Consider the following 21,790-nt stretch of genomic DNA (forward strand, 5'->3'; position numbering starts at 1 on the left):
TATTGGAACAGGAGATGTTCACAAAACTTGTGCTTCCCTCTTCTCTTCTTGTTGGACCCTAGAAAACTGAAAGGTTGCTGTCTGTGGGTCTGTAAGGTAATTCCTATACTGCCAAGTGATTAGTCCATCACACCCACAGACAGGCAGTGGGAGGGACTCGACTCTGAGCTTTAGTAGACTGCCAGAGGAGAGCAGCAGGGCACTAATAACCGAATGCCATTAAAAGGTATTCTGTGAACATCTACTTTACATGTAAGTAGGACTTCTGCAACAGTACTTTCCTTCGCACAAATCGCAGTAATCCTGTAGAATCAGAATAATTAGCAAAAAAGCAAACATTAGTCATAGTCCCCCCCACAGACAGGTTAGCATTTATGAAATTAATTTAATTAGTAGAACAATAGGTTTTGCATCATCATACATTTTCTGAGGAAAAAGGGCACAGAACTTTGGCATTTTTGACTGACTTGAATCATCAGTGGTTTATCAGGAGATATAAAAGTGGTCAGCAATCTCTGATCCCATGTTGACATTAACTTGACCTTTGACCACCACATGTCTACTGTGATGAGAAAATCATTGTACATTGCACAACTTATAAGTAAAGGCATAGCATCCAGGTCAAAGGAAGTCATTTTTCCACTGTACTCTGTTATCATCAGAGTAAATACTGAGCACAACACATCCTTTGGCATGTACCTGACCAGGCACTTGAATTAGCTTGAGAGACCACAAAGGTTCCTTAGATATAGAATACAGGGAGTAAGCAACAAGTCCTATGCGGAGCATCTCAAAGCCCCTTCCCTGTAACTGATCTCCTACAAATCGCTGCATAGCAATCTATGCCTAGCCTACAAGGCACCCTCACAACCCACTGATGGATGTTTTGCATATCCACAAAAATAGCATCAGAAATATCCATACTAAGGACCTAAACCTTGTCTGTGATATAAACAGGACATGTTGGACAGACAAGAATGTGTCCCAAAGATGACTTTTTCTCAGGAAAAGGCTTCACATCCATGTGAAACAATGTGCTTCCCCTAACCATATTCAAAAGTAGCTTGGACAAGTGAGTGAGAAATCGTAAAATTCCTTTAGGTATTGACTTGTGTCAGAATATTTTGGTGATTTTGGGGTAGGCTTAAAATTTTTGGGCCAGTACCTAGTGATCACCTATGAATGTGTAAAAAAAATGTAAGTGGCAAGTATTGTTCTTAAAAAGTTAGGTTGCTAAAATAATAGGCTTTATATTAGGATACATTTTCTGAAGGATATGAAGCCTGAAACTTAAAACATCTGTCATTATTTAGCGGCTTCAGTACTCAGTGATTTGCCAAAAAGCCACAGATGTTACATGGAGCAGTCTAAAAGTATGATCCAAAAATTTGGATACTTAAGTGATATGGGGGACAGAGCAAGCAGATTAAGCAGACTAGAAAAAATCAGGCACTATATATAAACCACGAAAAAAGAAAAAATGTAAACCACTTAACTGGTAAAACAAACACAATGTATTGCCACACTCTAGCACCTCAGCTATACAAGCCTTCAAGGAGTAAAATCCATAAGAAATTTTTACTGTAAATGTATTCACTAATAATACAATAATATAATAAAAATTAAACAATTTGTTAATTAACCTGTCAACCACTGCAAATAAATTAAATTAAAACATTCCAATTAACGTCATTATTCAGACCATTAGGGGACAGAGTCTCAAATTTCAGTATAAACATAGATGCTTTAAACAACAGCTTATTTTTAAGTGTCTCGTCAAAAATATATTTAGAATAGACTTTTTCAAGAATACTAGCCTGTAAACAAAAAGGATCCGAGTTATGAAATGTTTTAAAATGTTGTGCAATAGGACTTTCCATTTTATTATGTTTTATATATCTGGTATGTTCCTGTCGTCTCACTTTAAAATTTCTCTTACTTTCTCCAATATAAAAGAGACCACATGGAAATCTCAAAACATAAATAACACCTTCATTATTTTTAATCATATCTATCTAAAATATCATAACTTTTACCATTTATAAAAGGAAAACATTTTACAATATTACAACAAGAACAGCAATTACTGCAAGGGAAAGTTCCCAAATTAGTAGGACTAACAAATAAACATCAGGTAAAGAAAAATATTATGGACCAATAAATCTCTCAAATTCCTGCCATGTTTGTATGAAATAGTAGGAGAACTAAACAAAAATTCAGATAAATCCTTTGACCTCAATAAGAAGCCCCAGTAATATTTCACCAAAGAAACTACTTAACTAATAAAGACACTAAAGGTAGTCTCAAAATATGTTTTTCTCTTCCTAATAGCATTACTACTGTTATTTATACAACCTCTAGAAGGTTTCACCCAATCAGCAAAGATTAACAAAGATAAATGGCCCAAGTCATAACAGACCTGAAGTCCACTGTTCACTTTATTAATAGCCTCATCAATCAGTTTCAGATCATAACCTCTAGAAGTAAACATAACAGAAGTCATGTGCACTTCCAACCTGAAATCTTCATCATTATTACACAACCTTCTTAATCTAATAAATTCACCTTATGGAAGGGCAGACAGCAAATGAGGGGGATGGCAACTTTTTCCATGTAAAAACTGACCCCCATCAGGCACGGTCTACAATGTCAGGGACAGCTGAGGACTAGCCAGCCCCAAGACATCCAAAACATCTGTCTGTCTGCCAATAACTATACATATATATGGGTCTACTTTGTTTCATTGAATTTCATTTCACCCCGACCACTTCACTGAAAACTCATTTCACTGAACTGCAGTTAGTATATATGGCACTGTGTAGAGTACTGTAAGGCAAGTAAAAGGTATATGCCCTTTTCCCCACTGTAGTGCGATCCTGGAGTTAGTATATATAGTTAGGGGGGTGTTGGGGGTGTAGCCCCCCCCCACTTAGTTTCAGTACATATTGTCTTCTGGAGACAGTTGGTCATTGGTGTTGTAACTATACATGTCTATTGTTTAAAATGTATTGTTTTGAAGTTTTTGGTAAAATACAATATAAAACAAGGTGGGTGGGGGGCTGTGCCCTCCCACACCCTCCCTAAATATATATAAACTAACTCCAGGAATGCACTACAGTGGGGAAAAGGGCATATACCTTTTACTTGCCTTACAGTACTCTACACAGTGCCATATATACTAACTGCAGTTCTGTGAAATGAGAGTCAGTGAAATTAGTTTTCAGTAATATGTGTTTTCAGCGATGTGGTCGGGGTAAAATGAAATTCAGCGAAATGAGATTCAACGAAACAAAATAGTCCCATATAATAAATATATATATATATATATATATATATATATATATATATATATATGTATAAAATGTGTGTGTATATATGTATGTGTGTGTGTGTGTGTGTGTGTATATATATATATATATATATATATATATATATATATATATATATATATATATTATATATATATATATAAAAACACTCAGAAAATGTCCGCAACTCTTTTGTTGTTAAATACTAAGCACTTTCGAAACTCTTCACTGTGGACTGTCACAGTTTTGAATTTGTTGACTTCTTGCTCTGTCCTTTCATGAGCTACCCGATTCATTGTCTGTATAAATTGTGGGTGGGACAAGCCGTAAGTCAACAAATCAAATCCAAATCTGCAGGATTTCCTTCTCTGGTAGGGGCACTTTTCCTAAATGTTTTCATATTTATTTATTTATTTTTATAGTAGAGAAACACTAATGTTTCTATACTGTAACATAAAGAAATAAATTACCTGAAAAGGTTCCCCAACAAGAGAAGTGAAAACTGTCTCTTAGGTGGTAACAAAGTTGACCTACACCTAAGGCTGGCTTTGTCCCCACGTCTACTGTATGCACTTTGTTTTCTAATTGCCTTTTAACTTCATTATTTTAGCTGCGCTGGTTGTCTCATTTTATCACACAGCCAGCATCCTACTTCCTTAGAATGGCTTCCCAACAGAGAGTCTCCTCCTTCGCAGTTAGTTTCTTCTGTCTGTGTTCTTTCTCTGCAGACGTTCCAGTAAGATGAAGTATGTGCTTTTGCTGTCCTGTAAGCATACCTCTCAGCTGTCCAGATTTTCATAGAATGTCCAGATTTTTGCCTAATAATTTTACTCTATTCCTCACAAAATGTGTTGTTTTTTGGCAAATCGGTGAGGATTTAAGTCCAATAATGGTATGCATTTGAGTTTCAGTCTTCTTATCCTTCTGATATACATCATGTTATTCTAGCAACATTTTGAAGTATATAAAAGCAGTATTTAAAATCTGTCCCTATTTTTGGGTCTTCATCTCTCTCTACCACCCCTCCCCCCAAATTATTATAGGCTTTGTCCAGCTTTCTTGCACAAAGAGGTTGAGAGGTAAGCCCATTCCCCTTTGCTGTCTGTTTGCCTTATTACTACACTGAATTCTGTAATTCTTTGTAGCACTGACATTTTCAGTCTGTAACCTTCAATACCCCTTGCTCATTCCCATTCCTTGTAGTGAAGACCGGAAGCTTAAGCTTATTCATTCTATTTGCCATGTACTAATCAGCTGCTTAAAGCTGGTTTCCACCATATCTTTTTATGTCTCCTCTGTTCCTTGAAAATTGGCCCTATCTTCTTAATTTTCTTTGTCCACATTTTGATTGTTTCTGACTTGCTCATCATCTCCATCAGTTTTGCCTTTTCCTCTTCATCTTTGTTACCACTTCACTGTACAAAGTACCTCATCATGTGCACAGCCAATTTATATTTTCCATGTCTGTCTTAAATGCATGAATACAATTATTACATGTCTGCTGTCACCTCTTTATGACTGTGATGATATAATATTTGTCTATAAGAATATCTCACAAGTTGCATTTTCTTACCTATGTCTGCTCTTAATGTTGCACAGATGCATTTTTCTGTACCAGTTTCATGTATTTCTCTTTCTTTTTAGGTTATCTTTTCTCATTTGCACTTTCCTACTATTTTTCATCTCAACAACCATATCCCATTTTAACTTGACAGTGAGAATTCAGTCCCACTTTCTGCACTTTGTAACCACAATGACTTATGTTTAGATAGACTCAAGTTTTTAATCAGTTATTATCCCGTGTATATGTCTGTTTCTGTCACCTTAAATACTTATTTTTCTTACCAAGCCTTCAGTGACCGTTTGGTAACTTATGTGCAGAAAAGGTTAGGAAAACAGTGTGCGACCATTTACTTTAACAACAGTGAAATCCATCAGTAGTATAAGGCAAGTTTTCATTTAATAAATGCAAGCTACAGCTTTTGGTGATTCTTAATATTGTACACAAGACTTAGTCTATCCATTTTCAGACCTCTGAATACAGCCATATGTTTAACACTGAAATATACTTGTGTTGGGACTATCAGATATATTCTTAGCCTTTTACACTTGATGAAAATTAGAAGTTATCAGAGTCTTGAAGTTGAAGCAGTGGGTTGCGACTGTCAGCTGTAGTTCTTGGGTTTGAATCCACAGTCCTCATTTGCCTATTGTGTGATCTTATGCAAGTCACTTAACCAGACATTGCTCCATCCCAGGTCACCCCTGACAGATCTGGTTAACAAATAAGTATAATAATAATATTGTTAACATTCTTCCTGTAGTATGACTTGTGATCATTGTTCATTTTTCTATCTGTAATTTCTCTCAGACTGAAGTGATTGAAAAGTGACATCTCAAGTACTAGAAACTGTTTTTTCCCTATAATGTTGGTGTGATCAGGAATTTCTTTCCCTACTATCCAGTGTCATTGAAGTTAGAATAACACAGTTCGGGGCTGCAGAAGGTGGAGCCTGCTCGTGGGAAGTGTAGGAACTTGCCCCCTCCGTATATGAAATTGATTTCTTGTAATTTTCTTCTTTGTCAGTGCGCAAATTAAACATCTGCAATGTTTGATGTGATAAATAGTCATACTTTACATCTGCCAGTTTAATAGCTTCTGTAAAAGTATATGATCAATAGAGAAATGTTTTTGTTTTTTCCTGTTTGCAGGGCTTTACTGCATGCTGATGTAATTGTGCTGCTAGGTGCCAGATTAAACTGGATGTTGCACTTTGGACTTCCGCCTAGATATCATCCAGATGTGAAATTTATTCAGGTATGTACACTGCATCCCATTTAATTACTGAATAGGCTTTTGTAGCTTACACTCCTGATTATTGCAGCTGTACACTAATTTAAGAGAGGGGGATATCACTTTAATGTCTGCAGTTGGGTTTGTTCTCTCTCCTGTTCTAATTTAGCAGTTTTGTTTCTCAAAAGCTGTTGTGCTAATGAGATGTAAATGCCCCAAGCCAGGGCATGCCATCCCTTCACCTAATGCCTTATAAGATCACCCCTTTTCCCCACAAGTGTGCCAGTTTATTTATGCAGCTTACACAATTTGGATCTCAGCCTTCACACATATTGGTAAGAAGTTCCCATGTACAGTGGCTAAAAGCAAGCCTTTAAATGCCCATGTGCTGGCAAATAATGAGCCAAGACTCTCACTGGTATTTGTCTCTACTCCCTAGGCGAGAAATGTGGTGTGAAACATTGCCGCAAGTGCCAGCAGTTCATGCTAGCCACCCACAGCCATAGGAAGAAATTTCTGTCTGGCTTTGATGCCAGATGTATGTTAGCAGTTGAATATTCCTAGCATATGGATCCATGGAAGGATCTTTTTCATTAAACCAAGTGTATGCTGGAGCACTATCAGAAAGATCAAAGAAAAATGCTGCCACCTTACAAACCATCTCCAATAAAATCTGCCAGTTTATTACTAACTTCCCCAGTAATGACCAACACTGCCTCTCTCTTTCCAAAGCTAAATGTCTCCCATTTCAGAGCAAATGTCCTACTAGGATCACTAATTCACAAAGCCCTTTCTCCTAAGACATTGTCCACTATCACTGTTTAACTTTTCACCAACCCCCTCTCCCAATATAATCTCAAAGGTATCTCTCAATTTCAATCCACCCTACTAACTCCAAAAAAGTAAACTCTATTGCACTGGCCTTTAATTCTCCATCCTATCACTTAAACAGTGGGACTCAGTTCCTCTCTCAGTCCCAGACATCCAGACATATACTGACTTCAGACAACAGATCCCTTTTTCATCCTTCCTTATCTCATCTTACTGCCTCTCATTCCTCCTCCCCTTACATGTCTGTCATACCTTTCTTGTAACTCTTCTCACGTCTCTAATAATGTCTGTATATCCAGCTATGTAATGATATGCTGCTATCCCTGTAGTATACACTGTGTATATAAAGCTGTGTTAAGCATACTTTCATTTTTACATGCACGTTTTGACATTAACTACGTCTTGAACTAAATGTTGTAGCATATTCTTGCATCTGTAAATGTGTGTGTGTGTGTGTGTGTGTGTGTGTGTGTGTGTGTGTGTGTGTATATGTATATATATATATATATATGTGTGTGTGTGTGTGTGTGTGTCTCTGTGTGTCTCTCTCTCTCTCTATATATATATATATATATATATATATATATATATATATATATATATATATATATATATACACACACATACACACACACCACACCCACACAGTGGATATATATACACAGTGGATATAAAAAGTTCAAACACCCCTGTTAAAATGCCAATTTTTTGTGATATAAAAAAGTGAGACCACAATAAATAATTTCAAAACTTTTTGACCTATAACCTGTACAATTAAATTGAAAAACAAACACATCTGTTAGGGGAAAAATATAAAAAATAAAAAACATACAATAAGCTGGTTGCATTTTTAAACTAATACTTTGTTGAAGCACCTTTTGATTTAATTACAGCATTCAGTCTTCTTGGGTAGGAGTCTGTCAGCATGGCACATCTTGACTTGGTGATATTTGCCCACTCTTCCTTGCAATAGCACTCCAAATCTGTTAGATTGCGAGGGCATCTCTTATGCACAGCCCTCTTCAGGTCACTCCACAGATTTTCTATTGGATTTAGGTCTGGGCTGTGGCTGGGCCATTCCAAAACTTTAATTTTCTTCTGGTGAAGCTTTTCTTTTGTTGATTTGGATGTATGCTTGGGGTCATTGTCATGTTGAAAGGTGAAATTCCTCTACATCTTCAGCTTTCTAGCAGATGCCTGAATGTTTTGGGCCAAAAGTGACTGGTATTTGGAACTGTTCATAATTCCCTCTTTGAGTAAAGCCCCAGTTCCAGCTGAAGAAAAGCAACCCCAAAGCATGATACTGCCACCACCATGCTTCACCGTGGGGATGATGTTCTTTCAGTGATGCAGTGTTGTTTTTGCGCCAAATGTACCTTTTGGAATTGTGGCCAAAAGTTCAACTTTGGTGTCATCAGACCATAACACATTTTCCAACATGCTTTTGGGAGACTATGTATTGTTTTTGCAAATTTTAGCCAGGCCTGGATGTTTTTCTGTTTAAGAAAAGGTTTCCATCTTTCAACTTTACCCCATAGCCCAAACATATGGAGAATAAAGGAGATTGTTGTCACATTTAGTACACAGCCAGTACTTGCCAGAAATTCCTGCAGCTCCTTTGTTTTGCTGTACGTCTCTTGGCAGGCTCCCTGACCAGTTTTCATCTTGTCTTTTCATCAATTTTGGAGGGACGTCCAGTTCTTTGCAATGTCGCTGTTGTCCTACATTTTATCCACTTTTTGATGACTGTCTTCACTGTGTTCCATGACATATCCAATGCTGTGGAAAATTTTTTGTACCTTTCTCCTAACTGATACCTTTCAACAATGAGATCCCTTTGATGCTTTGTAAACTCTCTGTGAACCATGGCTTTTGCTGTAGCAGGCAACTGAGTAAATGCCAGGAAAATCCTACTAAGACAGCTGAACTTTATTTGGGGTTAATCAGAGTCTCTTTAATTGATGGCAGGTGTGTAACCAAGAAGACTGAATGCTGTAATTAAATCAAAAGGTGCTTCAACAAAGTATTAGTTTAAAGGTGTACACACGTACACTTTTTATTTTTATATTTTTTCCCCATAACAGATTTGTTTTTCAATTGAATTGTACAGATTATAGGTCACATTTAAGGTGAGAATTGTTTTGAAATGATTTATTGTGGTCTAATTTTTTTATATCACAAAAACCTGGCATTTTAAGAGGGGTGTGTAAACTTTTTATATCCACTGTGCATATATATATATATATATATATATATATATATATATATATATATACTATATAGCATATCATTGTATCTGTAAATATGTAAATATGTTTTGTTCATTTCCTATTCACCCTGGCTGTGCCTGCAAATGGTCTGTTGAAATCCTTGCACTACCCTGGTAAACAAATATAACTAAATAAAATAAATAAAAATTTAGATATTGAGGCTGGGCCTTGGTCAAGCCCTACTAGAGATAATTCTGTTTTAAAAAATGCCTTGTGGTCGTCATGGATATTGAGCGTATTCTGAACTAGCAAGGTCTAGTGTTTGTGCTTGATTTCCAGTTTAGTAGATGGAGTGGCACAGAGGAGGATGCATTCTCAACTCCCACCCTGGGGGGTGTCTGAAGGTTTAGGCTTCGCCCATCCCCTACTCAGCTAGTCAGAACTTGCTGCTGACTATCCCACTCTCGAGGTGTGGACTGTCTAGTCACTTGACTGTGGTTTGTTGATATTTGAGACCAAGTAGTGTCCTCCCAGGGGCGCATACTGGACATATCAGGGACTGAGAGCTCAGCCTGAGTGAGTTCTCACTGGCTCTTCTGTATTAGATCTTGATTTTGACTTCAGACAGAGATTTAAGTCTGGTCAGAACTAAAATTGCCATTGTAGTAGTTTAGTGTTAAGGAGCATGGCCTGATACCACCACCAGGTTTGATACAAACCTATTATGCTGCCATGCAGTCTGTGACAGAAGGGCTAACTGGTGCTGGATCCCCTTGACTTGGAGAACTGTTCCAAAGTACCAATGGGTACTGGAAATGATAATATTCAACCACACACTAGAGTTCTTAAGTTTTCTCTTAGACAGACCCGGGATGAGATTTCAAACCATCTCTTCAACGCTCTTGGAAAAGGTCCAAACTACTACTTAAAGAGATTGTACTACTTAAAGAATGTAATTTAAAAACAAATCCAACCTCCATGTCAAAACTAATTTATGCAGTAACTCTTAAGTAATCTTGTCTGTTATCAGTGCCCTTTCAAACTATCCAAATGATGGAGAGCACCTCCAACATTGGCTGGATGTTCATAGACCACAGAAGTAGAATACAAGAGGGTCTTATGATTTCAGGAAGACTAAGCAACATTTTAGAATTTTGCATATTAAAAAAAGGTATAGAAGGCTATCATACTGCATATCCTTTTAGTATGAGAAATATAATAAGCCTCTTTAAAGCGCACAGTGAGAGCTTATTTCACTAAGGCAGCAGCCACATCAACATGTCTCAACAGTGTGTCTGTATCTGATGCTTCAGCAGCTGGAGCGTGGTTTATTGTCCACAAAACTTCTGATGCATAGATTGGAAGGGATAGGTGTTATGGATGTATTTTCAGGGGATCCCGCCTTCCTCCCACTGTGTTATAATGCAGCTTTGAGTATCTACCCAGATGGTAGGATTTACTGTTAAAGTGACTTTCTCTGGCTAAGGCAACATTGTTTTATGAAAAGAATGTGTATCATAGCAATAGATGTAATGTGAATGGTCCATCTTCCTATACTTCTAGGATTTGAGACTGGCAAGACTCAAGCAGCTTGCCCCCTATAATTTTCCCAGGGCCCCTAACTTCTCCACTTCACCGTCACTCTTCTGCATAGGAGCACACCTCTCCAGATCTCTCTTGCTGTGTGTCATTGTTGTCACAGCTACCTGCTGTCCTAGGCTGCCGTTTATTTTAGGAAGTGTTTATTATTTTGTGAGTGTATTCACCATCATTATCTTCTTCAGACCCCTTTTTCACATTTTTCTTCATGGGGTCAGAGTTTTGTGTCACCTGTTACCATCTCTCTCAGTTCTACGCTACTCTTCTAATTTCTTTGACAGCCATGCCCAACTGTCTCAGGTCTTCTTTCACAAAGTCCATCCATCTCTTTGCTGGACATCCTTGTTTCCTCTTGCCGTCTTCCTGTCTGTCTCAGATCATCTTCATCAGATTGTCTTCTGCTTTTCTGCACATACTCAAATCACCATAACCTGTTCTCTTTGACCTTCTCTGCACTTGGAGTAGCTCTGATTTCTGCTCTAATGTTCCAATTTCTTCATCTTTCTGACAGTGTGCATCCTTCTACCTGTCTCAGGCACTTCATCTGCATCACCTCTACCTTTCTTAACTGCTCTGCCTTTACTACCCAGGTTTCTGTACCATACAATAGTACTACTCACACCACTGTTTTGTTCACTTTACTTTTCAGCTTCTTTGGCATTCTTTTTCCATACACTACCCATGGCATGCTGTGTCATTTGGCTGCAGCACCTAAGATTCTAGCGCTGACCTCCTCATTCAGACTTTCCTTACCATCCCCCAAGATACCTGAAGCTGTTAACCTCCTGTGCTGTTTTCCCTTCTCTCTGAATTCTCAGCTTCTTCTGATTTCCCCCATTTACTGCCTTACAATGGTTTTATCTGTACTAAGTTTCGTCCCATGTACCTTCAGTTTTAAATTCCATTCACCTCTCCTTGCTGACATTCTTGCTCAGTGTCTATCTGTTATGCCCCATCATCTGCATACAGCAACTTTGTTGATCTGTCCCCTCCAACGTGTTTGCTGATGTAGTCCATCACCAGTAGGAACACCACTGGGCTCAAAGCAGAACCCTGATGCACATTTACTCTCACTGGGAACCCCTCGGTTAGACTGAACACTGTCTGTACTTGAATCACTGGGTTCTTGTACATAGCCTACACTAATTCCCCCAATGTTTCTGGGACTTCAAACCACCATAGGACTGCCCAAATCAGCTTTCTTGGAACTTTGTCATATGTTTTCTCCAAGTCTAGGAATGCCCAATTGGAGTCTTTTGTCATCTCTAGCTTTTTCTCAACTTTCTGTCTCACTGCAAATATCGGGTCAGTTGTGCTGCATCCTGATCTGAATCCAAACTGATCATCTCCCATTCTACTTTGTACTACTCTGTATTCATTTATCACTCGCCCTGTCCAGAACTTTCATACAGTGTGACAGGAGTTTGATATCTCTATACTGCCCACAGTTGTCGATGTCCCCTTTGTTCTTGTACACTAGCACTAGTAAGGTTATTCTCCAGTTATCTGGGATACATTTTTCTCTGCGTAATACCCTTGGGAGCCATTTCTTCCGTAACTTGCTCAACATCTTGATCATATCTGCTGTGATCTCATCTGAGCCTGCTGTTTTCCCTGACTTCATTTTCCTTACTGCTGTCCTTCTAGGGTGTTCTCCTCCTCTTTTTTTTCATCATAGGCTGTGTCTGGAGCAGTACAGCTTCTGCAGGGTTTTCTTCTTTCATAAGCTGCTGAAAGTACTCCTTCCATTTGTCTTTTATTTTTTGTGTGCTGGTGAGCAGGTTGTTACAGGCATCCCTTTCAAATGGTATCTGACTGCCTTCTTTATCTTTCTGTCTTTGCCTTGCAACTTTATAACTTCTTTGTGACACCTACTGAGTCACTTTCCAGAAGCTGGTAAAGTGCTTCTAATGCCTTGTTCTTTGCTATTGCAACTTCTGTCTTAGTCTCTTTGTCAGGCAACCAGTATTCCTTCCTAACCTTGTCCGTCTTTTCTGTCTCATGTCAGCATGACAGAATCACCTAGAGCCAGTTTTCACATCACATCATCGAGTGGCTAGCCCTGACACATGGTCACACTGTCTTGAGGATGCTTCTTACCACAGTTGGTCTCCACAGTGGTTGGTCTCTACCACTCTTCGAATATAGAGACTGTGTTGCTGCCCACAGCTCCATTCCTGGGTGTGTTTGAGGTGATGAATGGATGGGAAACCACTAATTTGTCCCAGGGGTTCCACCTGTGACCCTTATTGACAGGGGTGACAGGTACTGACTGACGTTTCTTTTATGGGGATAAACTCTTGGATTGGCTTGTAAGAGCCCCAGGGCCATTAGCCGAGTAACCTCCTATGATCCTATGAATTAACACTGTCTCCTTTCTACACAATAAAGATATCATCAGTAAAGTGCAGATTCACTGTGATATGTTGCATGTATTCTCTGTTGTTAAAAACATAATCCTCCTGCCACTTGCCTAGGGCTGTGTTTGATAGGTTAGGGACCATAGCTGCCCCATGGCTATACCAGTCTTTTGTTTATAGTAATTTTCATTAAACCTAAAAAAAAATTGTAGCTAAGCACCGTATCTAAAAGTTTACCTGTTCTTTCATGTTGTGCTGTTGTGACATTGTTGTTTTTCCTGTACGAATCAATCACTGTTTCAATACAATAATTATGTGGAAGTACAGTGTATAATGATTCAACATTTGTTGTTAATATCAGCATCAATTGTAACTTTTTTTTATTTTCCTTAAAAAAATCATTAGAGACTTTTATGTGTGAAATTGTGTTTCAGTAAAGGATATTCCATTTTTACTAAGCTGTGGACTACTTACTATTTTCTATTTTATTATTTTAGTACATATTTTGCAGTTCGATTTTTATTAGTGAACTAGGTGCATAACATAATTCAAGGAGTGAACTTCACACCCTTCACACTGCAACATTTCTTGGTTTATTAAATATTTTATTACCCGGCATTCTTCTCCCACCTATTTTCCTTTTGTGCTTTTCTGTGCATGTCTTCCAGGCTTTTTCCTTTTATGCTTTTCGGTGTATGTCTTCCAGGCAAACACGCTTTTTCGTCAGGGTGGTCATATTGATTTTCTGGATTCTTGGGTGGCGTTAATATCATAGTTAGGATGTAAGCTGTAAACATTTAGGGGTTTTATGGGATGTGTGCAAGTACGTGAATACTTGTTTTGTTTGCAAATGCATTTTTCAATCATCGAGAATTACTTGTGTTTGTGTCTGTGTCTTTATATAACCATAATTCTTGAACAGGTAAGAGCCCTTTGGGTTCCTGAGCCATTTGTGGTCTTATTTCACTCTGGTTCATATTCTGATGTTAATTTTTAGAGCAAGCCAAAGTGTTTTTTTTTTTTTAATCTGGCTTTCTCCTTACAGCTATTTCCTTAGCCTTATTAAATTTGTTGATATTAATTTTCATTGGTACATGAATTGCAGCAGGTTTGTTTAGAAAGTAAGGAAGGAACTGGCATTTTGTTAGACACTCACAAACTCAGTTTTGGTATTATTTGTCAATTTTAGTAAAATCTGCTTCTTAGATGCTTCTGTATCCCTTGTAGCCTTGTCTTAGTCCACTTCTCAGCCTCCATTGATTTTGTTTAAGAACAGACCGAAGTTTTTTTTGCCTAAATGGTTTCCTTTCTTAAAAACAAATGTCGTTAGTCTTGTTAAATATGCCAACATTGATGTTTATCAGCACTTGACCTTGGTTCATTATATTGGTTGCAAGCTGAATGTAACTAATTTATTATTTGCAGCTCTCAACAGTCTGTTTTGGTCTTTAGTGCCTGTTATGGTTGTCTTAATTGAAGTTTTTAGCAACCTGGGGAAATGTGAAGATTTTGACATTGCCCGGTGTTTGTTGTTTATTAACTTGACCCTCAGAGATACTTTTATTCTCATTCTGAGTCAAACAAATTGTTCCTGTTTGGATCCTCTCACCAGCCTTGTCTGGATTCAGTGTTAGTTTTGGTCTTCTACCTCTTTGGAGCAACTTGATCAATGTCTGTTTCAGTTTCAGAGCCAGGGACAGATGCAGGACCCTCTTTTTGTCATCATCTCCATATTATGGTCAATGTCTGTAGCATTAGTCCCATCACAGGCTTTGACTCAGGCCAGGGAGACTGCAGGACCCGTCTCATTTTGTACCCAAGTTTGGTGCCTGCATAGGTTCATAGGTGTATACAAGATTAATGACCACTGGGGGTCATTATCAGCCTAGCCAAGCATCCCAAGTAGATGCTGCAAGTTTATGTGCCTTATAGGTTATTTTAAAGCTTATATGTAACCTCTAGGATAAGATTTTCAAGCTGCCTGTGTCCATTAGAGACATAGGTGAAAAACATCTACAATGCTTTCAGAAAATATTTACTTTTAGCCCTAAGAAAAAAATACACTGGTTACTTTTAAATAAAACTGTTTATTAAATAAATTAAAGTACTAAGGCTGCTGGGGAGGATACAATCTCTTATTTGTTTGCCAAAATTTCAGACTTTATTTTTTACTGAACTGCTTGTCATTGTACCTTTAAAATTTGCATTTCCCTCAGCAAAGAATGTTCAGAACTCTTGAGATTAATTGTTTGCACCAACAGATAGCTGTACCCCCTATAAAAGTAGTCGGTATTGAGAAGAAAAAAAATAACTCTGCAGATGCATGAAGGAATTATTGAAACTTTTACTCAGAGCACAATGTGTAGAATTCCCCTGGTCACCTGCCCCCAGCTGCAAACTTCATGCCTCCCACTGAGAACATTTGCTAATGGAAAAGCAGCAAGTTAATATCTTTGTAGATAAAGAAACTTAGCATTTTTCTTACCTTTCATAATTTTGTCGTATTTGCAAGCCTATTTATTTACAAACAAAAATGCTTGCTTAAGCCAAGGACATTCATTTAGACATCCACTGTCATACCAACGATGGGAAATTGTTATCTTAGTTCAACATGTAATATAATCAGTTCACTTTTACACTCTACCCCCACCCGAGCAGCCCAAGTTCATAATGTTATATTAACTTGCTTCATTAAGTGATTGATGCTTTGTAGTCTCCTATTTATTCACTAATTTTAGTGTTTCTGGTCTTCTTCCTGATCATCTTCATCTCCCAACATCAGACTGTGGTTCAGATCCAAGGTACACCTTGATTCTTCTAGTCAACTCCTGTGCTTTTTTCTGCCTTTCAAGCATTTTCCTTTCAACAATGTCCAGTCTTGACTTTTTATACTGTAAAACCTTCATTTCTTGCAACCAGGAAAAAAAGCATGTGTTTACTTTAATATCTTTAGCATATACAACAGTTACTGAAAAGCCCCCCTACACACACACACAAATGCACATTTAAAGTACCCCTGACTGCACTCTATACAAAACTGATTTACAGTATAACATACACTTTATATTTTGTGAAATGTTTTATGCATCTACTAAAAAGAACAAAAGTCCTTTTAGTTATATTGTTTCCCATTTAACATCCTTCTAAACATTAATGACATAAAGTGAGGTATATGCTTTATAGTCGTCCCACAAGTTTAACAAAGTCTTTCTCAGACACATTTTCTTGAAAAGACATATTTTACAAATGTGATTGATGTTTTATAGTCTCCCATTTATTCACTAATTTTAGTGTTGCTGATCTTCTTCTTGATCATCTTCATCTCCTAACACCAAACTCTGGTTCATTTCCGAGGTACTCCATGATTCTTCTAGTCAATTCATGTGTTTTTTTCTGTCTTTTAAGCAAACAATAGAAAAGGTTTCACTGGCAAAGTCTGCCTATGAGTGTCATTGTCAGAAGAATGAAAGAAGAATCATCTTTAGTTTGCTGGCTTACTTTTTGATGAACAAACTTTATTTCCTCCTTAGCCTGTTTTGCATCCACAAATGTCTTTGATTCTCTAGGAAAAAATCTTTTGAAGACGCTGTATACAGCACCTTGAATCTCACACCTGCCTCTGATATTCCCTGATTACTGGGATACGTATACTTCTTTTCTGGCAGGTGTACAGTGAATAATCATTTTTTTCACCAGCACTAATTTTCCATTATGTCACAGGTTTGCCAAGATCAATGCTTTCTGCTGGTATGATTGTATCTTTACTAATACAGGTCTTGGCTGATTTCTCATGACCAGATTTGGAGCATACACTCAGTGCACCCTTTCAAAATTCCAATTTCTCTAATATAGCAAAAAATCTCAGGTTTTTCTCTGCACACTCTGTCTTCTAACGCTTCTGTTTTATGAAACAACTCTTCTTGTGACACCTCATACTCAGCCAGCATTTTCTTCATTTTCTGATTTTTGTAGTTTTATCAGTTCTTGTAAATAGCCAGTTTAAGCTTCTTCTGTTGTTTTCAGTATTTTACTTCAGTTGATATATTCCTTCAGTGTTTCATTCATTTTATCACTTCAATACATTTGATTTATTTTTTCCTGTAAATTACTGGGAGACATCTCTTGTACCAAAGCTGAAGCTTAAACAGATTCTGCAAGATTCTTCCTAGTCAGTATTTCTCTTCTCCATTTCTGGTTGATTTTCTTTCATGTTCTCTGAATTGTTTCTTTGTTGGCATCCAGGCAGTGTACTTACCACCAGTAACTGAATTTTCCCCCAAATGACAATTTTACTGACTGCCTTTTCTCGGTTTCTGTTTTCACACTGGTAGAGCCGAAATTAAGCTGTTGATTAGTGTGTGGCCATCTTGGATGTCCACACCATTTAAGACTGTTGATACTGTTGACAAATGATACATAGTTAATTTTAAAGCAATCAATAGTGGCAGTCAAATTCATAAAATTTATGGCATGGGTACTAAAGGAGATGGCGACAGCCTGGTGGTCAAACTTTACCAGGAAGGCAGAACTACAATGGGGAGTACAGCCTAAGGATATGTTGTTGATGTGACCTATTGCTTATATGAAATTATTCTTGCAGCTACTGCTAGCTGCTGATCCTACATGCTTGTGCATGGGAGATGCTGTAACAGGTGTATAAAAATGGATGCTTTGCTGTCTTTTAAAACTGTCCAGCAAATACAAGCATCCCTCTACTTCCTTTCAGTTATTACACCTGATTTTGCCTCTCCCTGACATAATTTTAGTACTATGGGCCTATTATTTTGGGGGTTGGTTAGACTGTGAGGAATAACAGATATAAGCAATAGATTATGGGCTGGCTAGCATGCCAATCATGAGAACCCACCTAAGCTCCATTTGCTGCAATTATTATTTAGTAAATGCATTGTAGAAGAATATACATTCACTCAGACAATTCTGGCTGATTTTTAGGTCAGTCTGCACCTGTCCTGAGGAACTACATTGCAGTAATCTGAAATTTTTTCTTGTTTGAAGATGTTATATTTTGTTAACACTTTCACAGACTAAAGGGATAAAGTTCTAATTATAGCCTGGGTAACCGAAATTAATTGGGAGGAAAAGGGGAGGAAGGGCAAGGCCTATCCTGTGGGGTTAGATTGGGTCCATCCAGTGCCACAGTTCCTCGGAGGATGGGCAGTGACATGAAGAATTGCCCAAGAACTAGTGTTCAGCCACTTGACCACAAACATTGTGCCCCCCCCCCCCATCATGGCTGCAGGGGTTTGTGCACTGACACAAGGAGGGAGTGCATAGTCTCCTACAATGATGTGGCTCACTTGTTACTTTCTTATTGGAGAAGTTTCAGGCACCAAATGCTCCATCATTGCCAGGTTGCAAGCGAAGGGACAAACTACAGCTAAGGTTTGTCTGTATGACATTGTTCCTTGGCTAGCTGTCAACCTCAATGAAGAATACTCAAAAACAGGGAAGTGAATGGGTTTGGCTGATATGGGAAGGTTTGATGGTTGGTGGGTGCAATGGCAAAAAAGACTGTAACAGAAAAGTTCCCAGGAAATTATAGACTCACACTGACCAGTTTCATCTGGAAGGCTGTAGTAGGGTCATTATGGTATTAAGGACATAGATCACCTACAAACTCTCAACTTAAGTCAGTTTGGATATGTTAAGTGCAGATCCTACTTACTTAACCTGGTTGTCTTCTTCAGGAAGATTACTGAAACATGAAACATTAGATGAGGGAATGCATGGCTAAACTTCTAAAAATCCTCACTGATCAATAGCCTAGTAAGTATGCCTGACTTCATCTACACTTGCACTAATCCTAAACCCGCCTTGCCCAACCACAACCAATCAGCATACTTCATAACTCTAAACGCTAAATTTTATTCATCTTAGCAATCTATGGAAACTTGGACAACTCTGTCACTCATAATGCCACCTCCCCTTTCCCTATACTTCTCTGGTAAGCTCCTCCTTCCACACTACCAATATACCATTTCTCATCATACCAGCTTAAGTTTACCATACATCACATATCTAATTAATCATCCCATCCTTACCACTCAATATCATCTAATTCAAACACATCAACTCAGCCTTATCCTATGTTACTTTCAGTAGCAACTTGAATATAAATCTTTTCCTAACCATCTCTCTTCTCACTCATGCCCACCTAATAGATTATCATACACCTCTATACAATAATCTTCTACTTAATAATCACCAGCATACTCACTATAACATCATCTCAACCACCTCATCAACAGCCCACAATGTGTTTAATACAACTGTATGCCATTTCATACAAAAATATTTAAAGCTCAAAAACCCTGACCATAAACTTCACAAAAAATTAGAAGCAAATGGCTAACTCCTTTTAAAACTGTCAAGAAGACCTTGAAGTTGTCTGGTGACATACACCACAACTCAGGGCCCACTCAAATTCCCATTCCAACCAATAATTCCAGCACCATTAGCAACTTGGGATTAAAATTTATCAGTATCAATTTTGGAAATATCTGTAATAAAGTCCACCAAACTACATGCTTTACATTAGCCCATCACAAACCTGACATCTTTGTTGCCATAAAAACCTAGCTAAAACCAGACATTAAAGATAATGAAATTCTCACACCAGGGTACAGTATCCTTAGAAATGACTGCATATCTGAAAAAAACTGGTAGCATCGTCATCATCATCTTTTACGCAAATCACTTCCAAGTATCACTTTATCAGTATTATAGTTCACCGTTGTTCCATAATGGAGAGATACTTATGTCTTCCAAACTCAACCCACATAAATCAGTAATCATCACAGATATGTACATGCCACCAGCAAATAATGTCAGCACAGCTGAACATATTCTATCCTGGGCATCTGCTGCTGTCTCTCATGAAACCCTCATTATCAGGGATCTAAACATAGGTTGAAGTCTAATTAACTCCACTACCTCTACCACTTCTGTTAACCTATATGGCTTCTCTCAGCCCATACACACTTCTGCCACATACAGTAAATCCAGCAGCAAGACCTCTGTTTTTAACTGGATACTAATAACTGGATACTAATAAACAAACCATACATCTTCAAAACTTGCACTTTATCCAACCAGCTAAGTGGTCATTTATCAGCTGGATGCAGAAGCTTGTTACAAAACAAAATCTATATAAATCAGTATGTAATCTTTCAAAATTCAACCCGAATAATTTCATTAAGACTCTACAGCAGTACAACTGAAACACACTAAAGTTGATTTCCCTAGACAAAGCAACCTCACATTTCAATGTTGTATTTAATGCTATTTTAAATTAGCACAACCCTGCAAGGAGAAAAAAAAGAGTGAAATTAAATCCAGCACTCTGGTTTACCAACGCAGCTAGACAGCTAAAGAAAGACAGAGATATTAGGAAACATTACCATATATACAGATCCCCAGAAAAATTACTAAAGCTCACACTATTAAGAAATAAAACCAAGTTTAGCATAAAACAAGGTAACAAACACTACATAAGACTACAGCAAGCAAATCAAAATAATCCCAAACAATTCTGGGCATCCATCCAAAACCTACTTAACCGTGAGCAATTTTCTCAACCAATGCCCTCATCTGAACTCCCTGCAATCAGTATAGCTAGCAGCTTCAGTAACCACTTCCTTCAGTGAGTCTCCTCGCTCATTAAAGATAAGCCCACACCAAACATACAGTCTAGCCACCAACCAGTCTCAGCCCCAACCAATTTTCTTTCAAACCTCTGTACTTCTAGCATAAAAAAAAAAAAACTTGTCCAAGCTAAAACATACCAGCCTACCTGCAGACAGCCTTCCTACCAAATACCTAAAAATAGCAGCAGAAGCCATAGCTAAACCTATATCTATCCTGATAATTAGGTCAGTCTTGGTGTGTCATAGCCCATCCATCTGGAAAAAGGTCTACATAATTCATTAACCCAAAGGTGAACCGTCCACAGATTCCTCTAATTTAAAACTGATAACAATATTATCCCGTATTTCGAAAGTCATACATAAGTATATACAGTCCCAACTGCTTAACTATCTAATCAACAGAAATCTTCTTGCACCTACCCCATATGGTTTCAGGGCTAAACACAGCACTGTTACAACTCTTCTTAAATTCTCTCACATTATCAGTAATAATAGAAACACAGGCAGTCTGATTTCTTCCTTATTTCTTGACCTCTCAAAAGCATTTGATACCATCTTGCGTCAAAAACTGTCCAACGTAGGCCTCTTTCCTTCCTCACACCACTGCTTTCATAGCTATTTTAACAAACAGGCAACAAGCAGTAAAGTGTCAACACAAACTCTCTCCATTCTTGCCAGTAAATGTCGGAGTGCCTTGGAAATCTATCCTTTGTCTTCTTTTATTTATTATATTCATAAATGACCTACACACTGCTGCCAAACATGTTACTCTTAATCTAGTAGGCAGATGATTCATCACTAATCTGCACTGCTTCTAATATTCAGAAACTACAAAAAATAACCCAGGAATCATTCAGTGCTATCAAATCTTGGTTAAACAACTCACAACTCATACGCAACCCCAGTAAAACCAAGCACGTTCTATTTACTCTTCAGACAGTAACAAACAAATGCACATTCAGTATTACCTTGTGAAACAATACTATTACTGAACCGTTACACATAAAACATTAAGTCGGCA

The 21,790-nt window shown here is 37.8% G+C and overlaps 1 protein-coding gene across 1 annotated transcript in view; it reads left to right on the forward strand.

Annotated features, from left to right (window-relative positions):
• HACL1 (2-hydroxyacyl-CoA lyase 1) overlaps nucleotides 1-21,790 on the forward strand; it is a gene marked incomplete in the record, with an annotated part of 1,125,147 nt that overhangs the window by 699,333 nt on the left and 404,024 nt on the right. Inside the window, 1 exon segment of the mRNA XM_044066839.1 lies at nucleotides 6,021-6,126. Coding sequence (XP_043922774.1) covers nucleotides 6,021-6,126 — 106 coding nt within the window.

Source organism: Protopterus annectens, chromosome 3.part1, assembly GCF_019279795.1.
Source record: "Protopterus annectens isolate FY-2018-M chromosome 3.part1, PAN1.0, whole genome shotgun sequence".
In the NCBI taxonomy this organism is placed as follows: domain Eukaryota; kingdom Metazoa; phylum Chordata; order Ceratodontiformes; family Protopteridae; genus Protopterus; species Protopterus annectens.